At 50.4% G+C, this 18351-nt stretch overlaps 1 protein-coding gene across 2 annotated transcripts in view; it reads right to left on the bottom strand.

The window, feature by feature from the left end:
* Positions 1-11566, bottom strand: part of TRIP4 (thyroid hormone receptor interactor 4) — a 33949-nt gene extending 22383 nt beyond the window's left edge. The window contains exons 1-10 of one of the 2 annotated variants that reach the window (XM_042804392.1): positions 11415-11566; positions 10601-10767; positions 10251-10387; positions 6510-6743; positions 5477-5555; positions 3526-3655; positions 2995-3210; positions 2330-2456; positions 1441-1628; positions 182-306 (exon numbers count right to left, since the gene is read on the bottom strand). In XM_042804392.1, coding sequence (XP_042660326.1) covers positions 182-306; positions 1441-1628; positions 2330-2456; positions 2995-3210; positions 3526-3655; positions 5477-5555; positions 6510-6743; positions 10251-10387; positions 10601-10767; positions 11415-11500 — 1489 coding nt within the window. In that variant the 5' untranslated portion in view covers positions 11501-11566. The remainder of the gene's footprint in view (positions 1-181; positions 307-1440; positions 1629-2329; positions 2457-2994; positions 3211-3525; positions 3656-5476; positions 5556-6509; positions 6744-10250; positions 10388-10600; positions 10768-11414) is intronic. The other variant, XM_042804391.1, reaches the window with a different exon arrangement.
* Between the last annotated feature and the right edge of the window lie 6785 nt (positions 11567-18351).

The raw sequence follows: 18351 nt of genomic DNA, 5'->3' as shown, positions 1-18351 counted from the left end.
GCTAAAGTCTGCCACTGCAGCCATTCGGCTGACCAAATGCAGAAAGGATGAAGAGAATTTCAAGAACAGAAGGTTAAGAAGCGAAGCAGTAATAACTGCTCAGCAGAGAGGTCTTTCTGACACTGCTCATTACGTGGCTCAATGCACCAAATAATACAAAGATCCAAGGGGAAAAGTTCACCTTTCCGGAGCAGCATTCTGTAGGTGGCCTCCAGTTCAGAGATTTCCTGAGGGGAAGGTCTTTTAGCAGTAGCTGCAATCCATAACCGCCCCCTATGAGATGTGTACCAGGTCCTGCCCTCCACCCTAGAATACAAAGGAGAACTTGGGACCTAAGTTTCAGCAGAAATAACCCACAAGGACAGATTTTTCAATCAAACGTGTCGCTGCGCAATTCCCGCTGCTCAGCTTTGCCTGACTATTTAAACTCCAGCAACATGTCAGCACGACAGAGAAAAGCTGAGATGGGCAAGAAATAACGCCACAAGCAGAGCACGTCCTCACGGCTTTAGAGCAACAGCACAAAAGGACATCCATCCCCTGCAAGTACAGCCGTACGGCAGACCTGGGCGTAGGACCGTCTGCTCACACGATTCCCTTTTAAGGGGCTCAAAAAGTTACGCGCAGTAAGCAAGCATGCAATCTAGGGAGGAATAATGGACCACCCGTCTGTCCGAAGCGGTCGTTAGCTGCAGCTCCCGGGGGTCCCAGAATGGGCAGCTGGAATCAACGCTGCAGCTGTACCGGAGCGGCTGACAGCACCCCCTGACCGCCTGGATGCACAAGTCAGGCACGTTAAGATTCACACCATCTTTAGCTCGGGAAGTAAAACAGCTTAACCCTCCAGAATGAAAAATTCTATGAAGGAAAGGGGAAAAAAGGGCTAAAGAAGATTCTTTGTTCTATATTAATAGTAGGAAAGGTGAGTAAACATGCCAGGGATGCTGGGCTGAAGGAGCTTCTCTTTGTAACCTGATTCCTAGCCCAGACAGGGAAAGTAGTGTATGCGTGTGGCTGGTTTTTTTGAACAAGTGATTGGTTTTTTTGAACAAAGCCTAGTGCCACTGTTGACTTCTTTATGATGGGCAAAAAGACCAGAAGTACATATTTTGCATTTTCAGCTTATTTGCCTTGCAAATTCCAGAAAGGTATGCCCCAAGTGTAGTGCACAAATCTCAATCTCTCTCTAAATATACCCACTGTAAAGAAATCTGTACCTTACAGGTTGGCTACTCTCATGAAAAATGGATTCACTGGTCTCTCAAACCGTGAGTACACTGAATGAGGAAGCATGGTTTCCAAACCTGGACCTATCAGTAGCTATCAGCCTCTGTACAAAGCAAGTGACTCCACAGACGTCCTCTGAGGAACACAACTTCCCATCTCACCTACGAAGCAAGAGCTGGTCAGGATACACCACAGTTCAGGCCATCCCTTTACCTTTTGATTCCTCTTATGAGCAAGGAAGCCCAAGGCTGGTGCAAGCTGAGGCACCAACCATCATCTGAGATCTCCTGCAACTCTCGATCCTGAATCCGTAACCTGTTCCGCTCCAAGCCAAACTCACTTCCAGTATCCACGGAATGAGCAGCTTTCCTGTGCGGGAGCAAACCAGTTTGGTCCACCCACTTCAGAGTGTTCAAAAGAAATAAGAAAAAAGTTAGCAGCTCTCTAGGAACAATGTATATCAAGTGCAAATCCTATCTGAAGTTTTTCTTCATGTAAGGACAGAGGTAATACCCTTATTGGGATCACTCCTCCTTCCTTGCGAGCTGGCTGCGCTTACATGCCATACTTTGGCAGTAGAAAAAGCAAGGTCATGCTCTGCACTGTGCACCTTTTCCTTTCTATGCATCACAGCTAAACTATAGATTTAAAAAATAAGTTTACCTGCTGGTGTTTCAAAGCATTTACAGGAGGATACAATTTTCAAAGCCTGTTCACAGCCATCGGCACTCAGTGTATTGTCCAATCTCCAAGTGCTTAGCATGCACCAAGACCACCACGATTAAAGTGAAATTAGAGGGTAGGGATTGTACCCTTTGGAAATTGGAAATCTGGCAGAAAAGGCTTCATAAATAGAGTAACACAACCTTTGGCTGACTCTCAGAAATTCTTCCACATTCCTGAAAAGGAGGCAGGAGACTAAAACACAGATAAATCTAACCTGGGCAAACCTTCTCCACCAGCAACTCAGATGGCTAATGAGGATCTCTCAGACACAGAGGTGGAAAGAGGTAATACAAACATGATGGAATTCACAATTCTTAAGCTCAGCTCTCCCAAAGTTAGACATTACTCTAGAATAAATCATTCAACACATACTAACCAAAGGAGCGGGCTGAAGAAGACGGGGATTCACTAAAACACCAGAATTCAGAGGCATCTTTGCTTCCGGGCTCCCAGCTGGCTTGCTCAGTGTGCCACAATTAATGGCTTCGATGGTTTCATCCAGTCTGCAAGCACAAACAAGAGGCAGGAAAATTCCCTCTTTCCCCCCCGGCAACGTCTCCCTCCTACCTGCACAAATGCTTCTGACCCAAAGCATTTTTTTTACCACCTCCCCTAATGAAACGATTTCCTTGTTCGGTCTGATTTCTCATTTGAACAGTCACTCTACTGCAGAAACTCAGCTGGCTTTGAATTTGAGGTCAACTGGTTCTGCTGAGATGGGCCTTTTGTAACACCTCTTTCCAGGGCAGCTTTACCTTTAACAGACAGATCAGCTACTGAACCCTCGTGCAAGCCTCACACAGTTGGGCTTCGGAGAGGGTCTCAGCGGAGCTGTACTGGAAGAGATGATATGCTGCAAGCCAAGAAGACCCTCAAGGAAAAAAGAATGCAAAACTCACATCCTAGTCTCAGAGGTGCCCTTCAAGGGATCGGCCTGCTCAGCTTTCCTTACACTTGCTCTTCCAGATTCAGCCAGACCACTATCCATAACGATTTTCACCTCCCTGCTCTCAGGCCTTCGCGCTGCCCGTTCTCACTCACTTGCTGTGGTACTCAGCCATGCCGTTGTCCTCCTCCAGGATCTGCCTGCCAGCGAAGTCGATGGTGATTTTTTTAGCGAGCCGAGAGGCGTGACGCAGCTCCCGCAGCTCCTGCTCTCTCTTCTGGAGGGCTTCCCTTTCCTGCTTGGAGAGCCACTGGTTGGAGTCCGTGGCAAAGTAATCTGATTCATCGTCAATGACCTGGGTTCGACGCACGCTGGTGAGAAACAACCGCAAGGGCAGAGGATGAGCATAGTGGGACAGTGACACGGTGCTGACTGCCCCAAACCTGCCTTCCTGCCAGCTCCTTTCTGTTCCCTCTAGAGCATCGGACTGTCAGGGGCACAAAGCAAGGACATCCAAACGGGACCCATTCAAGGGGTTCACTCTTGTTCCACCAAACGCCAGCGTTAAGGTGTCTGTAGCTACAGCCTAGGTTTTAGAAGGAACTCTCTAATATTTCTGTTAAAGGAAGCTTAGCCTGCCAGATAATTTACGCTATTTTATGATAGTCTCACTGCTAGAGCCTTACCTTGTCCTGTCAAATTCCAACAACTTGTCTTTGTGTTTCACAGCCATCTCCAGGCCTGCTTTGAGACGAGCTTCCTGTCGAGGCAGTAAGTCTTTGCTTATGGCATCCAAATTGCCTGAACTTTCAGCGCCTGAGATAGAAAACAAATCACAGCTCAATAGTCAGTCGTTTAAAGCCCAATCTCGGTGGGCCTGGCTGCAGAAATGCCCCCTAAACAAATGCCATTCAAGGAGCTAAAAGAACTTTGCAAGATCAGCACCTTTCCAAACCAGGTTCATGCCCTAATTTTTCCCCCAGCACCTTTCACAGACTCCTTCCTCCAAAGAGGAGGAAGCATTTAAATACCACAGTGACAACGTCTAGGTAGTGTTTAGAGAGAAAGTCTCGGTCTTTGATTGTCCTTCATCCTTCCCTAGCAATTTGGGCAGTCCAAATTCCACCCCTCACCAACCACAGGCCTCGAGTCCCCTCCTAAAAGCCAAATTCTCTCCGAAGTGTTGTTACCTCCACAAGAGACTCTTGGTCATGACAGATTGCTGACAATTGCCAGTTATGCACAGAGCAAGCCTTCCGTCTGCTGCTATATGAGCCTCTCGCAAATGAAATCCTCCCCCAACACACCTCAGCAGGTTTTTCAGACCAGCTATTGTTAGAGATGAGGCAATCTATTCCCAGCAAGGATCTCCTCTTTCTTACCATCTGTGGCAAGGGGCCAAAACCCAACCAACCAAACAAAAGGGAACCAAAAGAAAAAAGGTTGCATCAAAGCCACAATGGAACAAACCAATGTATTTCACAGAAGACATCACGCAGGCTAACGCCTTTATTTCAGGGAAACAAGAAAGCCTGCATTTCCCTGTCATGGCTGATCCACATTTTTTCACTCCCAAGACAAACAGCTAACAGCTTTTCAGCTTCCACCTACACAGTGGACAAAGCAAGACCTGGCAGGGTCTGACAGGGGCAGAAGGGAAGACCGATAAAATGGGTAAGAAAAGGGGATCTTGAAGTACACCAGGGTCTCTACGGTTAGATTATAAACAGACCAACTCGGTGATCAGCTGTTACTCTCAAGGACTTCCAGGGCCTCCCGCCATCTCTGCAGCTCTAAAGAGAAGTTGACACCGAGACCCAGAGTAAATATTTCCCCAGTTCTTCAGCAAAGTGTATTTTTCAACCAAGAACACTGTGACCTTGGCTATATTTCAGCTAAACTCAGACAAACATCTCCATAACGCACAGGTCTTCTCTGGGAGACTGGGTATTATTTCCTCTTGCTTTCCTTGGCTCTGTTCCTATTTTTAGCTCCCAAGATAAGTGTTAGACAAGAAGAGTCATTAGAAAATATTAACCACCGCCTCTCTAGACCCAGCAAATCAGATAGCAGCACTTCATCTTCCACAGCACACATTCCACGTGAGACTTATCCTAATTTTCAAGGACTGCTACAATGATCCAGTTCATGTGATTGATTCAGGAATGCCTAACGAGCAGCCCTGGGGCCTCTGGGTAAGGACATTATAAGCTGCCATTTGACACTCACAGTTATCACCTCTGTTCAAGCCCAGAAATGCTGCTGAGTGCTTGCAGAGAGGATGCAAGGAGGCAACTTCCCTGCAATCCTTTTAATGCCCACCACAGACACCACGCAGCAACAAGGACAAGTGGCTCAGTAAATTCTGAAGCAAATGAAGTTCACAAACTGTCCTGGCAATTTACATCCCAGAGCAACATTCAGGTGTCAGCTCCCGAGAAAGAATTACCTTTAGAATTTGCCAGCAGCTCTTTACGATTCAGATGAATGGACCTAGACCATTTACACACCAGGACACATACACTCTCATTCCTACACAATATCAAGGCAAGTGTAGCAGAGTGAGGCACAGGAGGGCTCCTGCTGTTGCATAACAGTTGGTATTCGTTACATTACAGGTATGTAATTGCTACTGACCTGCCATGAGCTTCTTCAGCAACTTCTGGCTCTTGTTTGAGTCCCGTTGAAGAATGTCCTGCTCTTCTTTAGTGCACACCTAAGGGGAAAAAAAGAGAAAATGAAGACTTAGAAAGGACATCACATGCTTGACCAGCTTCAGAGCCTGAGACAACAGCTCAGGGTAAGCTGTTTAAAATGGCCAACTTAGTCCACACCTCCTTCCCTTCGGTGTTATTTACACAGGGAGAATCCCAAAATCTTGTTCTTTACTAAAAGCAATGCATGAGAAATGTATAACTTGGTCTTCCCTGGTTCTGTGGGTGGGCACACCGCTAGGTGATCTCAAAAGATGAGAAATGCAATCAGAACCTCCCCGAGCAGATGAACAGTGCTTAACACAAAGGTGTAATCAATTGTCTTGGTTGGCCGTTGGAGTTAAACAGATCTTTAAAAATAGCAACCAAGCTGATTTAAAACATTTTCTCCATCCAACCAGTATTTTCCTTTCTCCTGAAGTTAACTTTACTTAATCTGCCATCATGAACTCGCCCCCTTTCTCCCAAAGGTGCCCTTTCAACCAAATACAGGGTGTAACAGGTACCCCAAATGACGTATACTGCACAAGTGTCGAAGAAACATCAGCACACTGGCCCTGGACGTGTCTCTGGCCCCTCACAAGGCTCCCAGGGCTGTGCCCAGGATGGGGCTGATGCCTTGCACACATTTTGGACGCCACGGTGATGCGCAGGCCAGCCACAGGGGACTGTCATAAATCAGGCAAGCTCCAAAGTGCTGTAAATTATGAGGGAAATCTCTCCGCTCTCTGACGCGGCATATCATAAAAGAAACACAAGGCGACTTAAAGCCACGGCAGTTCTGCTTCCCCTAGAAGGAGACAGCACAGGCTCTTTCCCACCCAGCTGTAGAGCTTGGAGATCCTTGCTAGAGGAACTTTGATCTGAGAGGCTGATTCAGTCCCACGCCGTTTCAAAGCTCTGGGCAAACTACACCACGTTCAAACACAGCAAATGAAAACCACCTCGTTACTAACCAGAGCACCACAGAACAAGCAGGGTCCAGAGCCCTCCTGCTCACAGACAATGCGCCCGCAAACCAGGCAGTTGTTGATGAGCCTGTGCTTCTGGCCCAGGCACTCGCAGGCGTGACGCCCAGGGATCAGGACGGCCAGTTTGTCTTGCCCCTCCTTGGTATACAGGCTGACATATTTGGGCTTCTTCTTAGAGGAATTGCTACTGCTGCTGACTCCACTGCTGTTCTCCTGTGCCTGAGAAGCAAAAAAAAAAAAATAAACAAACAAACTGTATTCGCACTGCAATATTGGCAGCAGAGAGAACACACTGACCCTTGAACAGGCTGGGGAGACTCAGACAAGTGTTATTCTGCTTAACTGGAATGAAACTTGGACCAGACCCCAGATTCAATGGAAAGACAAGCTTAGGCTTGCCAGAAAAAGTCTGAGGAATCTAAACAAAGCAAGGACATAAGGAAGTTGCTGATCCACTTGATGTTTGCTGCCTCTGAAAGCTAAAACTGCTTGGGTCTAAACAGCAGGCGTGCTGTCAGTCCTCCAGGCTTGCAGTATCAACCCACAGGTATTTAACAGCTTCGAACAGCAGCTCAGCTACTCCCAGATTTATTTTCAGGGGCTATTTAGATTGTAGCAATGCCCTGCTCATAACTATCAAGTCCTGTGTGTGCCTGTGTCCAGAAACAGCTGTCGGTGGCAGCAGGACCTCTTCATTCACAGCCAGTTCACCACCCAGCATTTTTTAAATATTCCACCCAGCACAGCCACCTGAGCAGAGCTTTGTCATGAACTGCACATTCAAGTATTTAGCTTGCAATGTAAATTCTCCTCCTTGTTTCATGACTTGGCACCAGTGATTCTGTGATTCACCTCTGAGTTTCATTCAGGGACTCCAGTCAGTCAGGCTTTGGGTGAGGGACTAAGCTTTGGGTCAGGGACTAAGCTTGCTTTGGGTCAGGGACCAAGCTTTGGGTCAGGTCGAAATAGAGAAACCCTGATCAGAAACAAAGCAAGATATTTTAGATGATGGCTGGATTAAGAAGCTAATAGCGGAATTCTCTATTTTCTCCCTCAGACCTTACATTTTGATCAAAGAAACAAAGGGTTCCTCCTCCCACCCGACATCTCCTGCAGCTACCGGCTGAGAAGTGAATTGTTGAGAAGTTAATTGCAGGAATTAATTACAGCACATAAATCATTGCAAGGGAACAGAACAAAGCCAACTGCTACCATTTCTCTGGCAATAGTCAAAACCAGATGCTTTGGGAAGTAAGTACAACACACTCCAGGCACAAACCTGTCTCATAACACTAGATGCCACGGGTTTCAGCCATGAACTGCATGCCAGCCATGACCAAGAAAGTCTAGGACTTATTACCCTTACCTATTTCAGCAAGCAGCACTCCAACATAAATGCATTCTCAAGCCTTTAGTTGTCGTGCCTGTGACACACTTGAAAATCCTCTTGCAGCTCAAGCGCAGCTTTTCTTTGCCTGTCCTCTCCACAGTCTCTCTCAACAACAGAAAAGAGGATTTTTCGGAAACGCTTTCCCAGAAAGCCTGCTTTCATTCACCACAGAACAACAGCTCCCTTTCTCTGCCTGCTGCGTGCTAGAGGATCGCTCCTGCTCCCTGACCCACACCTCACCTAGCACTGCTTCTACATCCCACGTCCTCCCACGCTGCTCTCCTCAGTGACAGTGCCATGTTGTGGCATTAGGACACCTCTTGTCTTGACTCTTTTTACCTGCTCTCAACAGCAGCAGGCTACTGGTTTAGTGACAAACAGATGCAGCATTTCCAGTCCCCCCAGTTCCACCCAACTGGCTGTACTGTCACTGCCAGATCCAAACACTACTGCCATGAAAAAAACAAAACAAAGCAAAGCAAAACAAAACAACCACCAACCAAACAAACAAAAATACAGATAAAGCAACCTTGGTTAAGGAAACCTTGGCAGAGCTTTCTCAGGTTTGTTTTTTTTTTCAAATTATGTTAGAAGATATCTACAAGGAAATGGAACATTACTATTTTTAACCCTCCAGCTCAAAAAATGTATTTTTTTATTTTACAAATACTCCAGCCTCCCTCCTATAAAAACTTCAATTAAAAACCATAAATTTAAGTTCCACTATTTATTCAGCTGCAACCTTGACTCTCAGGATTTGGATGTTGCTCAGTCAGGGTTGCACCTGAATAAATCATGAAATTTATTTCTAGGAGGTGCAAGGTGCTCAATGTTTACAGCACGAAGGACTGTAAGTCCTTCCACTGTAAGTTCCTCCACTGCAAGCCAAGCACGCTGCACACCCACACACTTATTCCTGCAGAGCACACTCTTGTGCTCAGCCAGAAACAGAGTGATCTTCTGTATTGGATGCAACCCAGAACCACAGTTGTACAGCTGGATCCGTAGCTAAGCAAGGAGCCTGGGTTGCCAGCGAGTAGCTCTGAGTCAAAACCCACTACACCAGACATAAAATCCAGAAATTCAGCCTAGGTAATTAACACCTGACAGCAAAGATCATCATATCTGATGCACTGGCTGGGAGAAATGGTTCTGCTGAATGGAAAGCAAGTCTGCTGCAAAAATTTAGTTAACTATCAGAGAGAAAGGCAACGGCTGCTTGCTGTGTGGCCTTGTGCTGCTTGAAAATAGAAGGATTTCTTGTTTTTTAGCATTTTTATGTTCTTATTTTGCAGTTTCTTTCGTTGCAGCTCAGGCTGTTTATGAGTACTGCAAAAAATGTCTCCACAAAAATCAAACAACATCTCAGTCTCAACACTAAAGGTGCAGGAGTGGAGCTGAACAGCAGAGGGAACTGGCCAGACCAGAGCTGCTGCTCAGCGGAACGACACTCGCTACAGCTCTCAGATTCCTCTATCTGGCGCCCAAGGCTTCCTCTCCGAAGCAGCCTGAAATATTTCAGTTGCCAATTACACCTTTGTTCAGCGTGGCCGGGAAGTTTTAAATACAGCAAGAAGGAACGTTCTACCCACTTGGTGGCTTCCTTAATTCTTCAACCTGCACACCTGTGCTTTAAAGAAATACTTTTTATTACTAATTACAGCATCTAATTCCGTTGTCTGCTCTGTCATCCAGGCTTCTTTGGGGGCGGGGGAGAATAAAATCCATTTTGACATGGTCGCTACCTGATGACTATTTTACTCTCCATTAACAAAACACAACACTCTCCACAAATATACACAGTTGTTCTCCCCATCCTTGTGTTATTTGCCCCGCAGCAGCGACGCTCCCGGACGGACACAGAGGTGCATGAGCACGGCCCGTCCAAACCCGCCGTCAGCTTTGAACGGCCAACGCACGGGAGCAGCCGCCAACCGTACAACTTGCCAGCAGCGCGCTTGCAGCGTGGGACCCTCACCTATCCCAACGGCTGACAAAGTTTTTGCTCAGGTTACAGCTGGTGGCTGCCACGCTGCACGCTGCCTGAGAGCGAACAAAGAACCGCAAATGTGTATCTCACAGCAGTTGAGCTGTATACGAGACAAGAAAGGATTCGCAGGGGGAGGCAAGCATTTATTAAACCCTGTGACGTAGCTGGGAAACACAAACATGCTTTCAGGCACATAACCCCTTTCATCAGGACTCTGACGACAAAGGATTCGTATTTCTGAAGGTTTATCTCCGCTTTCCAATCGCACTGTTTGTTAGCAGGACCTAAAGCATGCCCTCAGCACCCGCCGACACGCAGCCTGCCCTGGCGCAGCAGGCACACTCACCTTGGCCAGGTCCAGGGGGGTTTTCACCTCCTCTACGTGTGCACTTGGCTCAGCGTACGCAGGCGTCTCCTGCTTGTTCCTGCCTTTGCGTTTACCCTTTTTCGCTTGGTCTCCAGCCCGAGGTGCTTCCGGAGTCTCTGGAAGTGTGCATAAGCACAAAGAAAGGCTGGGTAACTACCAGCAAGAGAAAGATGTCCCTGAACTCTTACTAGGTGAATAAAAAACAGGCTTTACACTGTCACGAAGAACACAAATAGTCAGAGGTATTCATGGCTTGTAAATGTTTATGACAGAATAAGTGAGACAACCTTATTTGAGACTTTTAATTCTTTCCTCCTCATACCACTCACCATCCTTTCTCCGATACGCTGGAAAAGGCTCAGAGAGCAGCTGGGAGGATTTCCGCCACCTGGCCAGCAGTTCTTCCACAAACTGACTCTTTTTCCCATCAGTGCCCTGAATGAGGTCAATGACGTACTCCCGGATCTCGTCCTCATTTGTTATTGACAAAATGTACCTGCAAGAGGGTGGGATGGAGAAAAATGGGTAAGGGGGCCTTTGTTCTGAGGAAACCAACAGTCTAATCGCGCACGTATGCAAATTATCTCTCGTCTTCAGAGCAGGTTTCTGCAGAGATCATGATAAGAAATGGGTTTATAAGTCAAATTTTGAGACAGACACTTGGGACATTCCCTGTGGCTCTTTCACTGAAAAAAAAAAAAAAAAAAACCAAAAAAAAAAAAAAAAAAAAAAAAAACAAAACGTAAGGTAACTTGTCTTTCTCCCCATTCCAGCACGGAGTGACATTCCCCTACTCCTTCTGCCAACCACTACAATATCCACCAAGACTCCAGTTCCCACCAAGTCATGTAAAAGCAATACCTAACCACAAACCAGCAAGCTTCTGCTTAAAATATACATAAGGACACAGCAGCAAGCCTTTCCCCAACCACCCGCAAGGATCCCACACTGCTCCCCACCACCTCGCGGGGCGCCCACCCGTGGGACCACCCAGGGCGGAGATTCCCGGGAGCGGCCCTGAAAACACCATTTTCCGTGTGCGTGGGCCCGCGGGGCCGAGGGAAACCCGGAGGCGACGCGAGGAGCCGCCGCGGCGGGCCGGGAGGGGAGGGACCCGCTCGGCCCCGTCCCCGCTCGCCTCACCTCACCACCTCCTCGCCCACGTCCAGCCCGAAGTCTCCGCGAAGGTGCTGGACGCACCAGGCCAGGAGCGAGCTGGGCGCCGCCATTTGCCGCGCGGGGGAAGGGAAGCGGCGCCGCACCACACCCCGCCGCCCTGTGCGTCCCCCCCCGGGAACGCGGCCGCGGCGCGACCGTTCCGGCCCCCGGTTCACCCCGCGGCGGGGGCTCCGCGCCGAACCCCGCGCACACCCGCGCCTCTCCGTGGGCTGTTCGACGAGAGGCTTTTTCTCGCCCGCAGGCAGGCGCGCTGCGCCCCCGAATCTCTTCCCCGCCAGCCCACGGGTGACCGCAGAGCTCTGCCGGAGCGACTCCCCTGGAGGCAAAGGCCAGAAGCCGTGTAAATTTGGTGAAAGAAAGAAAAAGTGCAGCTCACCGGTCTGCATGGGCTTGTAGGGAGAGGAGGGAATAATTTGGGTTGGGCTTAGGGTGTCGTAGTCCACTCTTTAAAAACCAAAAGCACGTCTCGAAGTAAAAACATTTTACTCAGCTCACAGGTGCCAGTACCACAAGATAGAAGGGAATGGAGAAATAGGCCATCATTTACAAAAAACAAAAGCCAGCACTAAAAGCCTGATGAAGTGAACACACATTAAAAGATAAAGGGAGCAACAACCTGGAAAGGGAGGGAACGCCTGTGGGACCAACAGCCACTGAGACATCGGACCCACTGGACAACTGACGGCGCGATTTCTTAGAAAAAATACAGCACCTGCTGGGTGTCGGAGAGTGATGTTCATCGCCTCCGCAAAGGCACCAGGCTAAAGCACGGCGAGGCCCTCGGCTGCCCGCGCAGCTCACACCATGTTCGCGGGGTGCAGCTGCCACCAAGGAGCCTCACCTCGGGGAGACCGCGATATAATTTGTCATAACGCGCCCTGGCCCTGAAATCGGGGCTACCTGGCCTCCTCCCCATGTGCTGCTGAGCTGAATCTTTGCGCGGCAAAGCTTCATGTGCACGTCAGAGGGAGCTCCAGGCATAGCCTGGAGGCGGGAGGTGACAAATGGGCCCATCCCATCCCCAGGTGGGCTCCCCAGCTGCCTCTGTGTCCCTCCTGGCTTGCTGCCTTGTTCCCTGGGGACACACCCCAGGGGCCTGGGTTACCCGCGGGCAGTGCCGGTCCCTCGACGTGCCACTCAGTCCTGCAGCGTGTTTGATCCAGGAACAGGTCATGCTGGAAAAGACCAGGAAGAAACACTTCTCAGCCAGAGCAGTCCTCCCACCCTGTTCCCTGCGAACTCATGCTGAACCCACCTGAACTCACACTGGTGCAGAGAAAAAAAAAAAAAAAGTGTCTTGGACCAAAATGTGGCACGCTGCAGGGCTTTCCATACTCCCAGCCACTGCGACTTGCTGACACATTTTTAAAAGTGCTAGAGTCAGGCAGCAAACTCTCAGGAGCCAAGACTTCGTCTCTGCCAGCACCTGGGAAGGGAACAAACTTCCCTCTCTCGGAAGGTCTCAGTGGTGCCGGCAGCACTGCCCACAGCTGAGCGCAGCCATCGCAATTTGTTGCTGTGGGGAGCGATACCCCTCTTCCTCCTCTGCCCCCCGGCCTGCTGCGGTACCAACGGGGGGTGAGTGCCGGTGCTGGGCTGTGGGTGCCAGCCCCTGCAACGAGGAGGGCAGAGGGGAGGGAGCAGCGAGAGCCCCCCTGCCATGGCGGGGAGGCCGGGCATCTCCGTGTGCCACATCCCCTCCCGGGTGGCAGCGCTGGGGCCGAAGGGCTGACCGGCCCCGGGGAGGCGAGCTGTGGTGATGAATGAGGCCGCGCAGGAGCCCGGGACAGCGATCCCCTGCCCCGGGGAGGGAGCCGTGGCCGTGGGCAGGCAGGAGCGACCCTGAGGGGAAAGACTTGGAGAGGAGCCACGCGGAGGGGAGCGGGCTGAGGGAGCGGGATGAGGGGAGCAAGGCTGAGGGGACCAGGGCTTTGGGGAGCGTGGCTGAGGGGAGCTGGGCTGAGGGGAGCGGGGATGACAGGAACAGGGATGAGGGGCACGGGCTGAGGGGTGCCGGGCTGAGGGGACCTGGGCTGAGGCAACTCGGGCTGAGGAGACCCGGGCTTCAGGGAGCGTGGCGGAGGCGAGTTGGGCTGAGGGGAATGGAGCTGAGGGGAGCCGGGTTGAGGGGAGTGGGGCTGAGGGGAATGGAGCTGAGGGGAATGGGGCTGAGGGGAGCCGGGTTGAGGGGAATGGAGCTGAGGGGAGCCGGGCTGAGGGGAATGGAGCTGAGGGGAATGGAGCTGAGGGGAGCCGGGTTGAGGGGAATGGAGCTGAGGGGAGCCGGGCTGAGGGGAGCCGGGCTGAGGGGAATGGAGCTGAGGAGAGCCGGGCTGAGGGGAGCCGGGCTGAGGGGAATGGAGCTAAGGGGACCCGGGCTGAGGGGAGCCGGGCTGAGGGGAGCGGGATGCGGTTACCGGCGCCCGGCGGCCCCGAAGGGAGCGGACTGCGGGGCGCGGGGCTGAGGAAGCGCGGCCCGGCGCGCTGCCATGGGCCGGGCGGCGCTGGCGGGCGGCGGGCTCTGCCCTGCGGGCCGGGGCCGGGGCCGGGGCCGGGGCCGGGGCCGGGGCCGGGGCCGGGGCCGGGGGCGGTGCGGCCCAAGTCGGGGTGCGGCAGGGGCTGCCGCAAAGGTCCGGGGCCGGGTGGGGACACACCTGGGTGGGGATGGCGGGGCCGCCGCTCTCCCCGCAGCGCTGGTCGCCCGGGCTCCCCGGAAGGTGCTGGGCTCCGGCAGCCTCAACGCGGGACCGGCGCCGGCCGCTAAGAGAGGTGAGAGCGGGGCGCGGCTCGGGCCCCTCTCCTTTCGGACAGCCTTTCCCTCCCTCCCCGGCCCTCGGCGGGGGCTGACGGCCGCTGTCCCCGCAGGCAGGGGCCGCCGCGGCGGGGGGCACCCGGTGTGCGTGAGGCCTGTCCCCGCCTGGCAAAGGGGCATCGGGGTGTTCCTGCAGCTGCCGCAGAAGGAGAACCGGGAGCCCGGCGGGGAGCAGCGGCCCGGGGCCGGCCGCCAAAAGGTCAGTGTCGGCTGCCCGGGGCTCGGAGCGGGGTGTGGGGGGGGAGGCAGCCCCCGTCTGTCTTCCCACAGCCCCCCCCCCCCCCTCCCCGGGAACCGCCGGGGCTTTCTCAGGAGTGTGTTTAATCGCGGGTTTGTTCCCAACCTCGGAAACAGCCCTGCAAGGCCCTACAAACCCACGTTGCTCCGAGGTGGGGTGAAGGAGGTGCAGAAGTGCCGTACCTCGGGGCTGATGAGCAGGAAAGGGGCGCTCAGCCTATCTCAGGCAAAATGCAGAACAAACGGGCTCTGTACGCCTGAGAAGTTCCAGTGGGTCCGCTGTGACCCGGCGGTCGGGAGGTGCTGCTTGACCTTAACGCTCACTTCCCTTGAAAACAAAAATTGTCTGAGCTAAAAGCACCTGCGGAGCAGCAGCGATGCGTGCGGCTGGTGCTCTGGTGGTGTTGCTTCGAAGTGTGCACCAGTGTTGTCTGTGGGGTGACACCGAAGAGCGAAATCCCTGGTGCTTTCACACAGTGGGGTGAGCGGTGTGCCTGGCTGCCTGTGTGGGGTGTACGGAGCTGGCAGTGCGTCCTTGGATGAAATGAATTGTGGCCAGTTTTCCTCCATGATTGCTTTGAAACTACAGTTTGTTTTTGAAGGAGCGAGTGGCCACTAAGAAGTCGAGGGTGTGTCTCTTAACCTTCATATCCTCATTGAAATAATATTTCTCAGCAAAGTCTGGTAAAACACAGCATCTGTCTCCACTGACCTAGTGGGGGGTTTCTAAAAATGGGTGGAATAATTGGTAGTTTAGGCAAATGCTCTGTGCTCAGACATACTTTGCATACAGACCAGAGATATGTGAGTCCGTGGCCATCAGCTCTGTTTCAAAAAAGCTTAGGAGACTGCTAGTGACTTCTGTACATCAGAAATAGAATTACTCTACCAAGCTGACACTTCAAAGATTAACTTGTAGGCTGCACTACTGACTGAAATGGTAGCAGTGTGAAACATTGTCTTACAGACACTCTGTTCTCCACTGCCAAGGTTTTTTTTTTTCCACCAAATATAGATAATCCTAAACTGCCTGGGGGGCCCCCCATAAGAATTAGTCCTGATTTGTCTTGAACGACAAGCAAACAAAAAGACTTTTAAACGCACCCTACCTCTTGGAGAAATAAAAGATGTGCACTCAAGTGCTGCAAAACTTCCATGTCTTCCATTTGAAATTTGTTTGGCTGAGCAAGGACCAGGTGGTGATAACCCTGCAGGACACACAGCGTCACCATCTAAAACAACTTACAGCTTGGCAGTAGGTTCTGGAAGAAGCAAGGGCTGTATTCACATAAGGGCACAAGTTGTTTTTTTTTCAGTTGCATAGGTAAGCTAGTCAGCGTTGAAACTCAGCTGTGAAATGGGAGTTAAATTTTCAGCTTGCTCAAAATGGTGTGGAAGCTGCGTGTGGCTCTCTGGGTTGAGAAGGACACATAGAGAACGTCTGAGGTTGTATGGGTGTGGGATATTTTCTGCACCGAGTAGCCTTTCTCGTTCAGAAGGCAGGTGTGTGCTGCTTCATCCGGGCTTCTAGCGCTTAGGACTGATACAAGCTACTTTATCCCAATGTCTCAAAGTGCAGTCTGGGGCTAATTAAAGTCATTTAGGTCACCCAGCCTCTAGGAAAAGGGCTTTGTTAGCCTTTCAAACAAGAGTTGAGTTCCTCTAACTCTTTTGAATTGATAATGGTTTTTACAGAGCTTGCCCCCTGCCACCAGATCCCGCAGAAGATGGTGAGTCCTCAGAAGAAGAGTAGACGTGTTCTGACTCGACTAATGATAAACCACATCTCCTGTACTCGAGCTGGGTTTTATATATTTGTTTAGTTTTTTACAGTTTGTTATGGCTTATGTCCAGCTGCTGGACAGCACTAAAAGTATAAGTTTGAGAGACTGCAAGAATGTTGTGGCAAAATAAATATATACGTTTTGAAGCTTAGCATTCAGTATAAGTTACTGTTTTAATTTTTATCTTGGTTTCCTGGGGTTCCTCAGTGACTCCTGCACACTGTGCAGCTGTCTTCTTTTGATTGCCGTGTGCTTGATGTTTTTAGAAAGCAGATCCTCAGCTTTTCTAATAGACTGAAGCATTCTGAAAATACATCCATGTCATGTTTATATTGAAGTAAAAACTGTTAGTGATGACCACTTTGCCCAAAGATGGGAAAGCTGGGTTTGAAAAGACACCGCTGAGGTGAAAGGGCAGGTGTCACTTGTTACAATATAGAGGGAAATTCAGGCAAACTGGATTGTTCTAATTAATCAAACTCTTAAAAGCTTGGGGAGCAAGCAATAAACTGCTAAAAATAATTAAAACTTGTTACTTTGAAGGGCCTGAGGCTGTCACACAACTTTTGGGGTAATTTATATGAAAGGGTGAAGGGGGTCTTACTCTCAGGGATTCTGCTTCTGCTTTTCCTCAGAAGCACCACCAGTGATCAGAGTATAGTTGATCTGATGAAAAGGTGAGTGGTTGCACATGCAGAGAATTTAGTGGCAGCTCTACTAGCTCAGCCTGGTATAGATATCAAGGGGAAAGCGGTGAACACTGTTTGAAAAGCCTTTTAAACTGTCTACGAACATGAAGGAGGGTTGTTATAGAAAAGCGGTTAAAGTTGTTTGAATGAGAAGCAGCAAGTGAATATTCCTCTTTAAGAGAAATTTACCTCATCTTTTGTTTTTTAATTAAGGGGAATAAGTTTGTGATAACGTGCTGTACAAACTACAGGTTTCTTTGCTCTGACATCACACAAAATAACAAAATAAATGCTTACTGATTAATTTTTAGTGAATTGAAGCACAGGCTGTTCCGTAAGTAGCGGCGTAAGATCTTATCTGCCTTCCCTGTTGCAAACCACTCCGTACCTGTGTCACATGGGAAATGGGTCAGCTAGCACTCTGGTAGCAGGTATTTTCTTTCTTGGTGCAGAGAGGCCAGGAAGATCTTAATGATCTTAGTAACTTCATTAGTTATCTCAACCTTTCTGGCAAAGGACACGTTCTCAGCATGCAGAAGCACTCTTCTACCCCTTCGTTAGCCTGAATGATGCGCTCCTGGTGCAGCTGAGGGCTCGGTTGTGTGCGGACGTGGGCTGGTGTAGCTCAGGTGCTCACACTGAACGGGGGCAGCCGTTGGCATTCCCCGTCGCGGCTGCTGCGGAGCGCTGCCCGTGCTGCTTCAGGTTCTGTGTCTGTGGAGGTGCCGTGGGCTGTGCCTTTGCCATTTGACCTGCCAAACCAGCTGTAGTGCTCAATGAAGGTCTCTCCTCTAAAATTGCCTCGGGGTCAGCAAAACCCACTGCGCTCTTTCCAGAGCTGCATCAACCCCTGTGCCAGTCGAGTTCAGCAGCCTCGTGAGGGCTACGCAGCTGCAAGGTGAGGAAAGGAGAAGGACTAAGAGCTGCTCATGACAAAAGATTTATGTCCAGGCTGCTCTCCCAGGCCAATGCTCAAGGAACAACGCTGGTGAAGACCTTAACAAAGAGGTTCTGGATTGCTCTGACATAGATGTCATTAAAAAACTGAAATCTGATGAAGCAGGAAGGATGCGATGCGCACAAAAGAAGCTTGACGTCAAATAGTTGCCAACGTGGTACACATCCACCCTGCTGTCAGATGTCCTAAAACAAAACTTGGTGTTAAGGAGCTGCTAAAACTGCTTTTGCTCCTAATAAACGAATACGCTTGCTCCGCACAGGGAAAGGAAAAACCCTCATGGAAACCTCATCCATCAGGAACTGCAGTCTTAAAGCTAAGGGCCGGATTTTTTTCACATAACAGCAACTTCTGGGCAAAATGCCGGAAAAGTAGTTTGCTTGGCCACATTCCCGTCCCAGTGGGAACCATTTTTTCCCAA

Source organism: Tyto alba, unplaced genomic scaffold (genome assembly GCF_018691265.1).
Source record: "Tyto alba isolate M040663 unplaced genomic scaffold, T.alba_DEE_v4.0 Super-Scaffold_41, whole genome shotgun sequence".
Lineage (NCBI taxonomy): Eukaryota > Metazoa > Chordata > Aves > Strigiformes > Tytonidae > Tyto > Tyto alba.
Note: the sequence above shows the minus strand (reverse complement) of the source record. Positions and strands in the feature narration are given on the sequence as shown.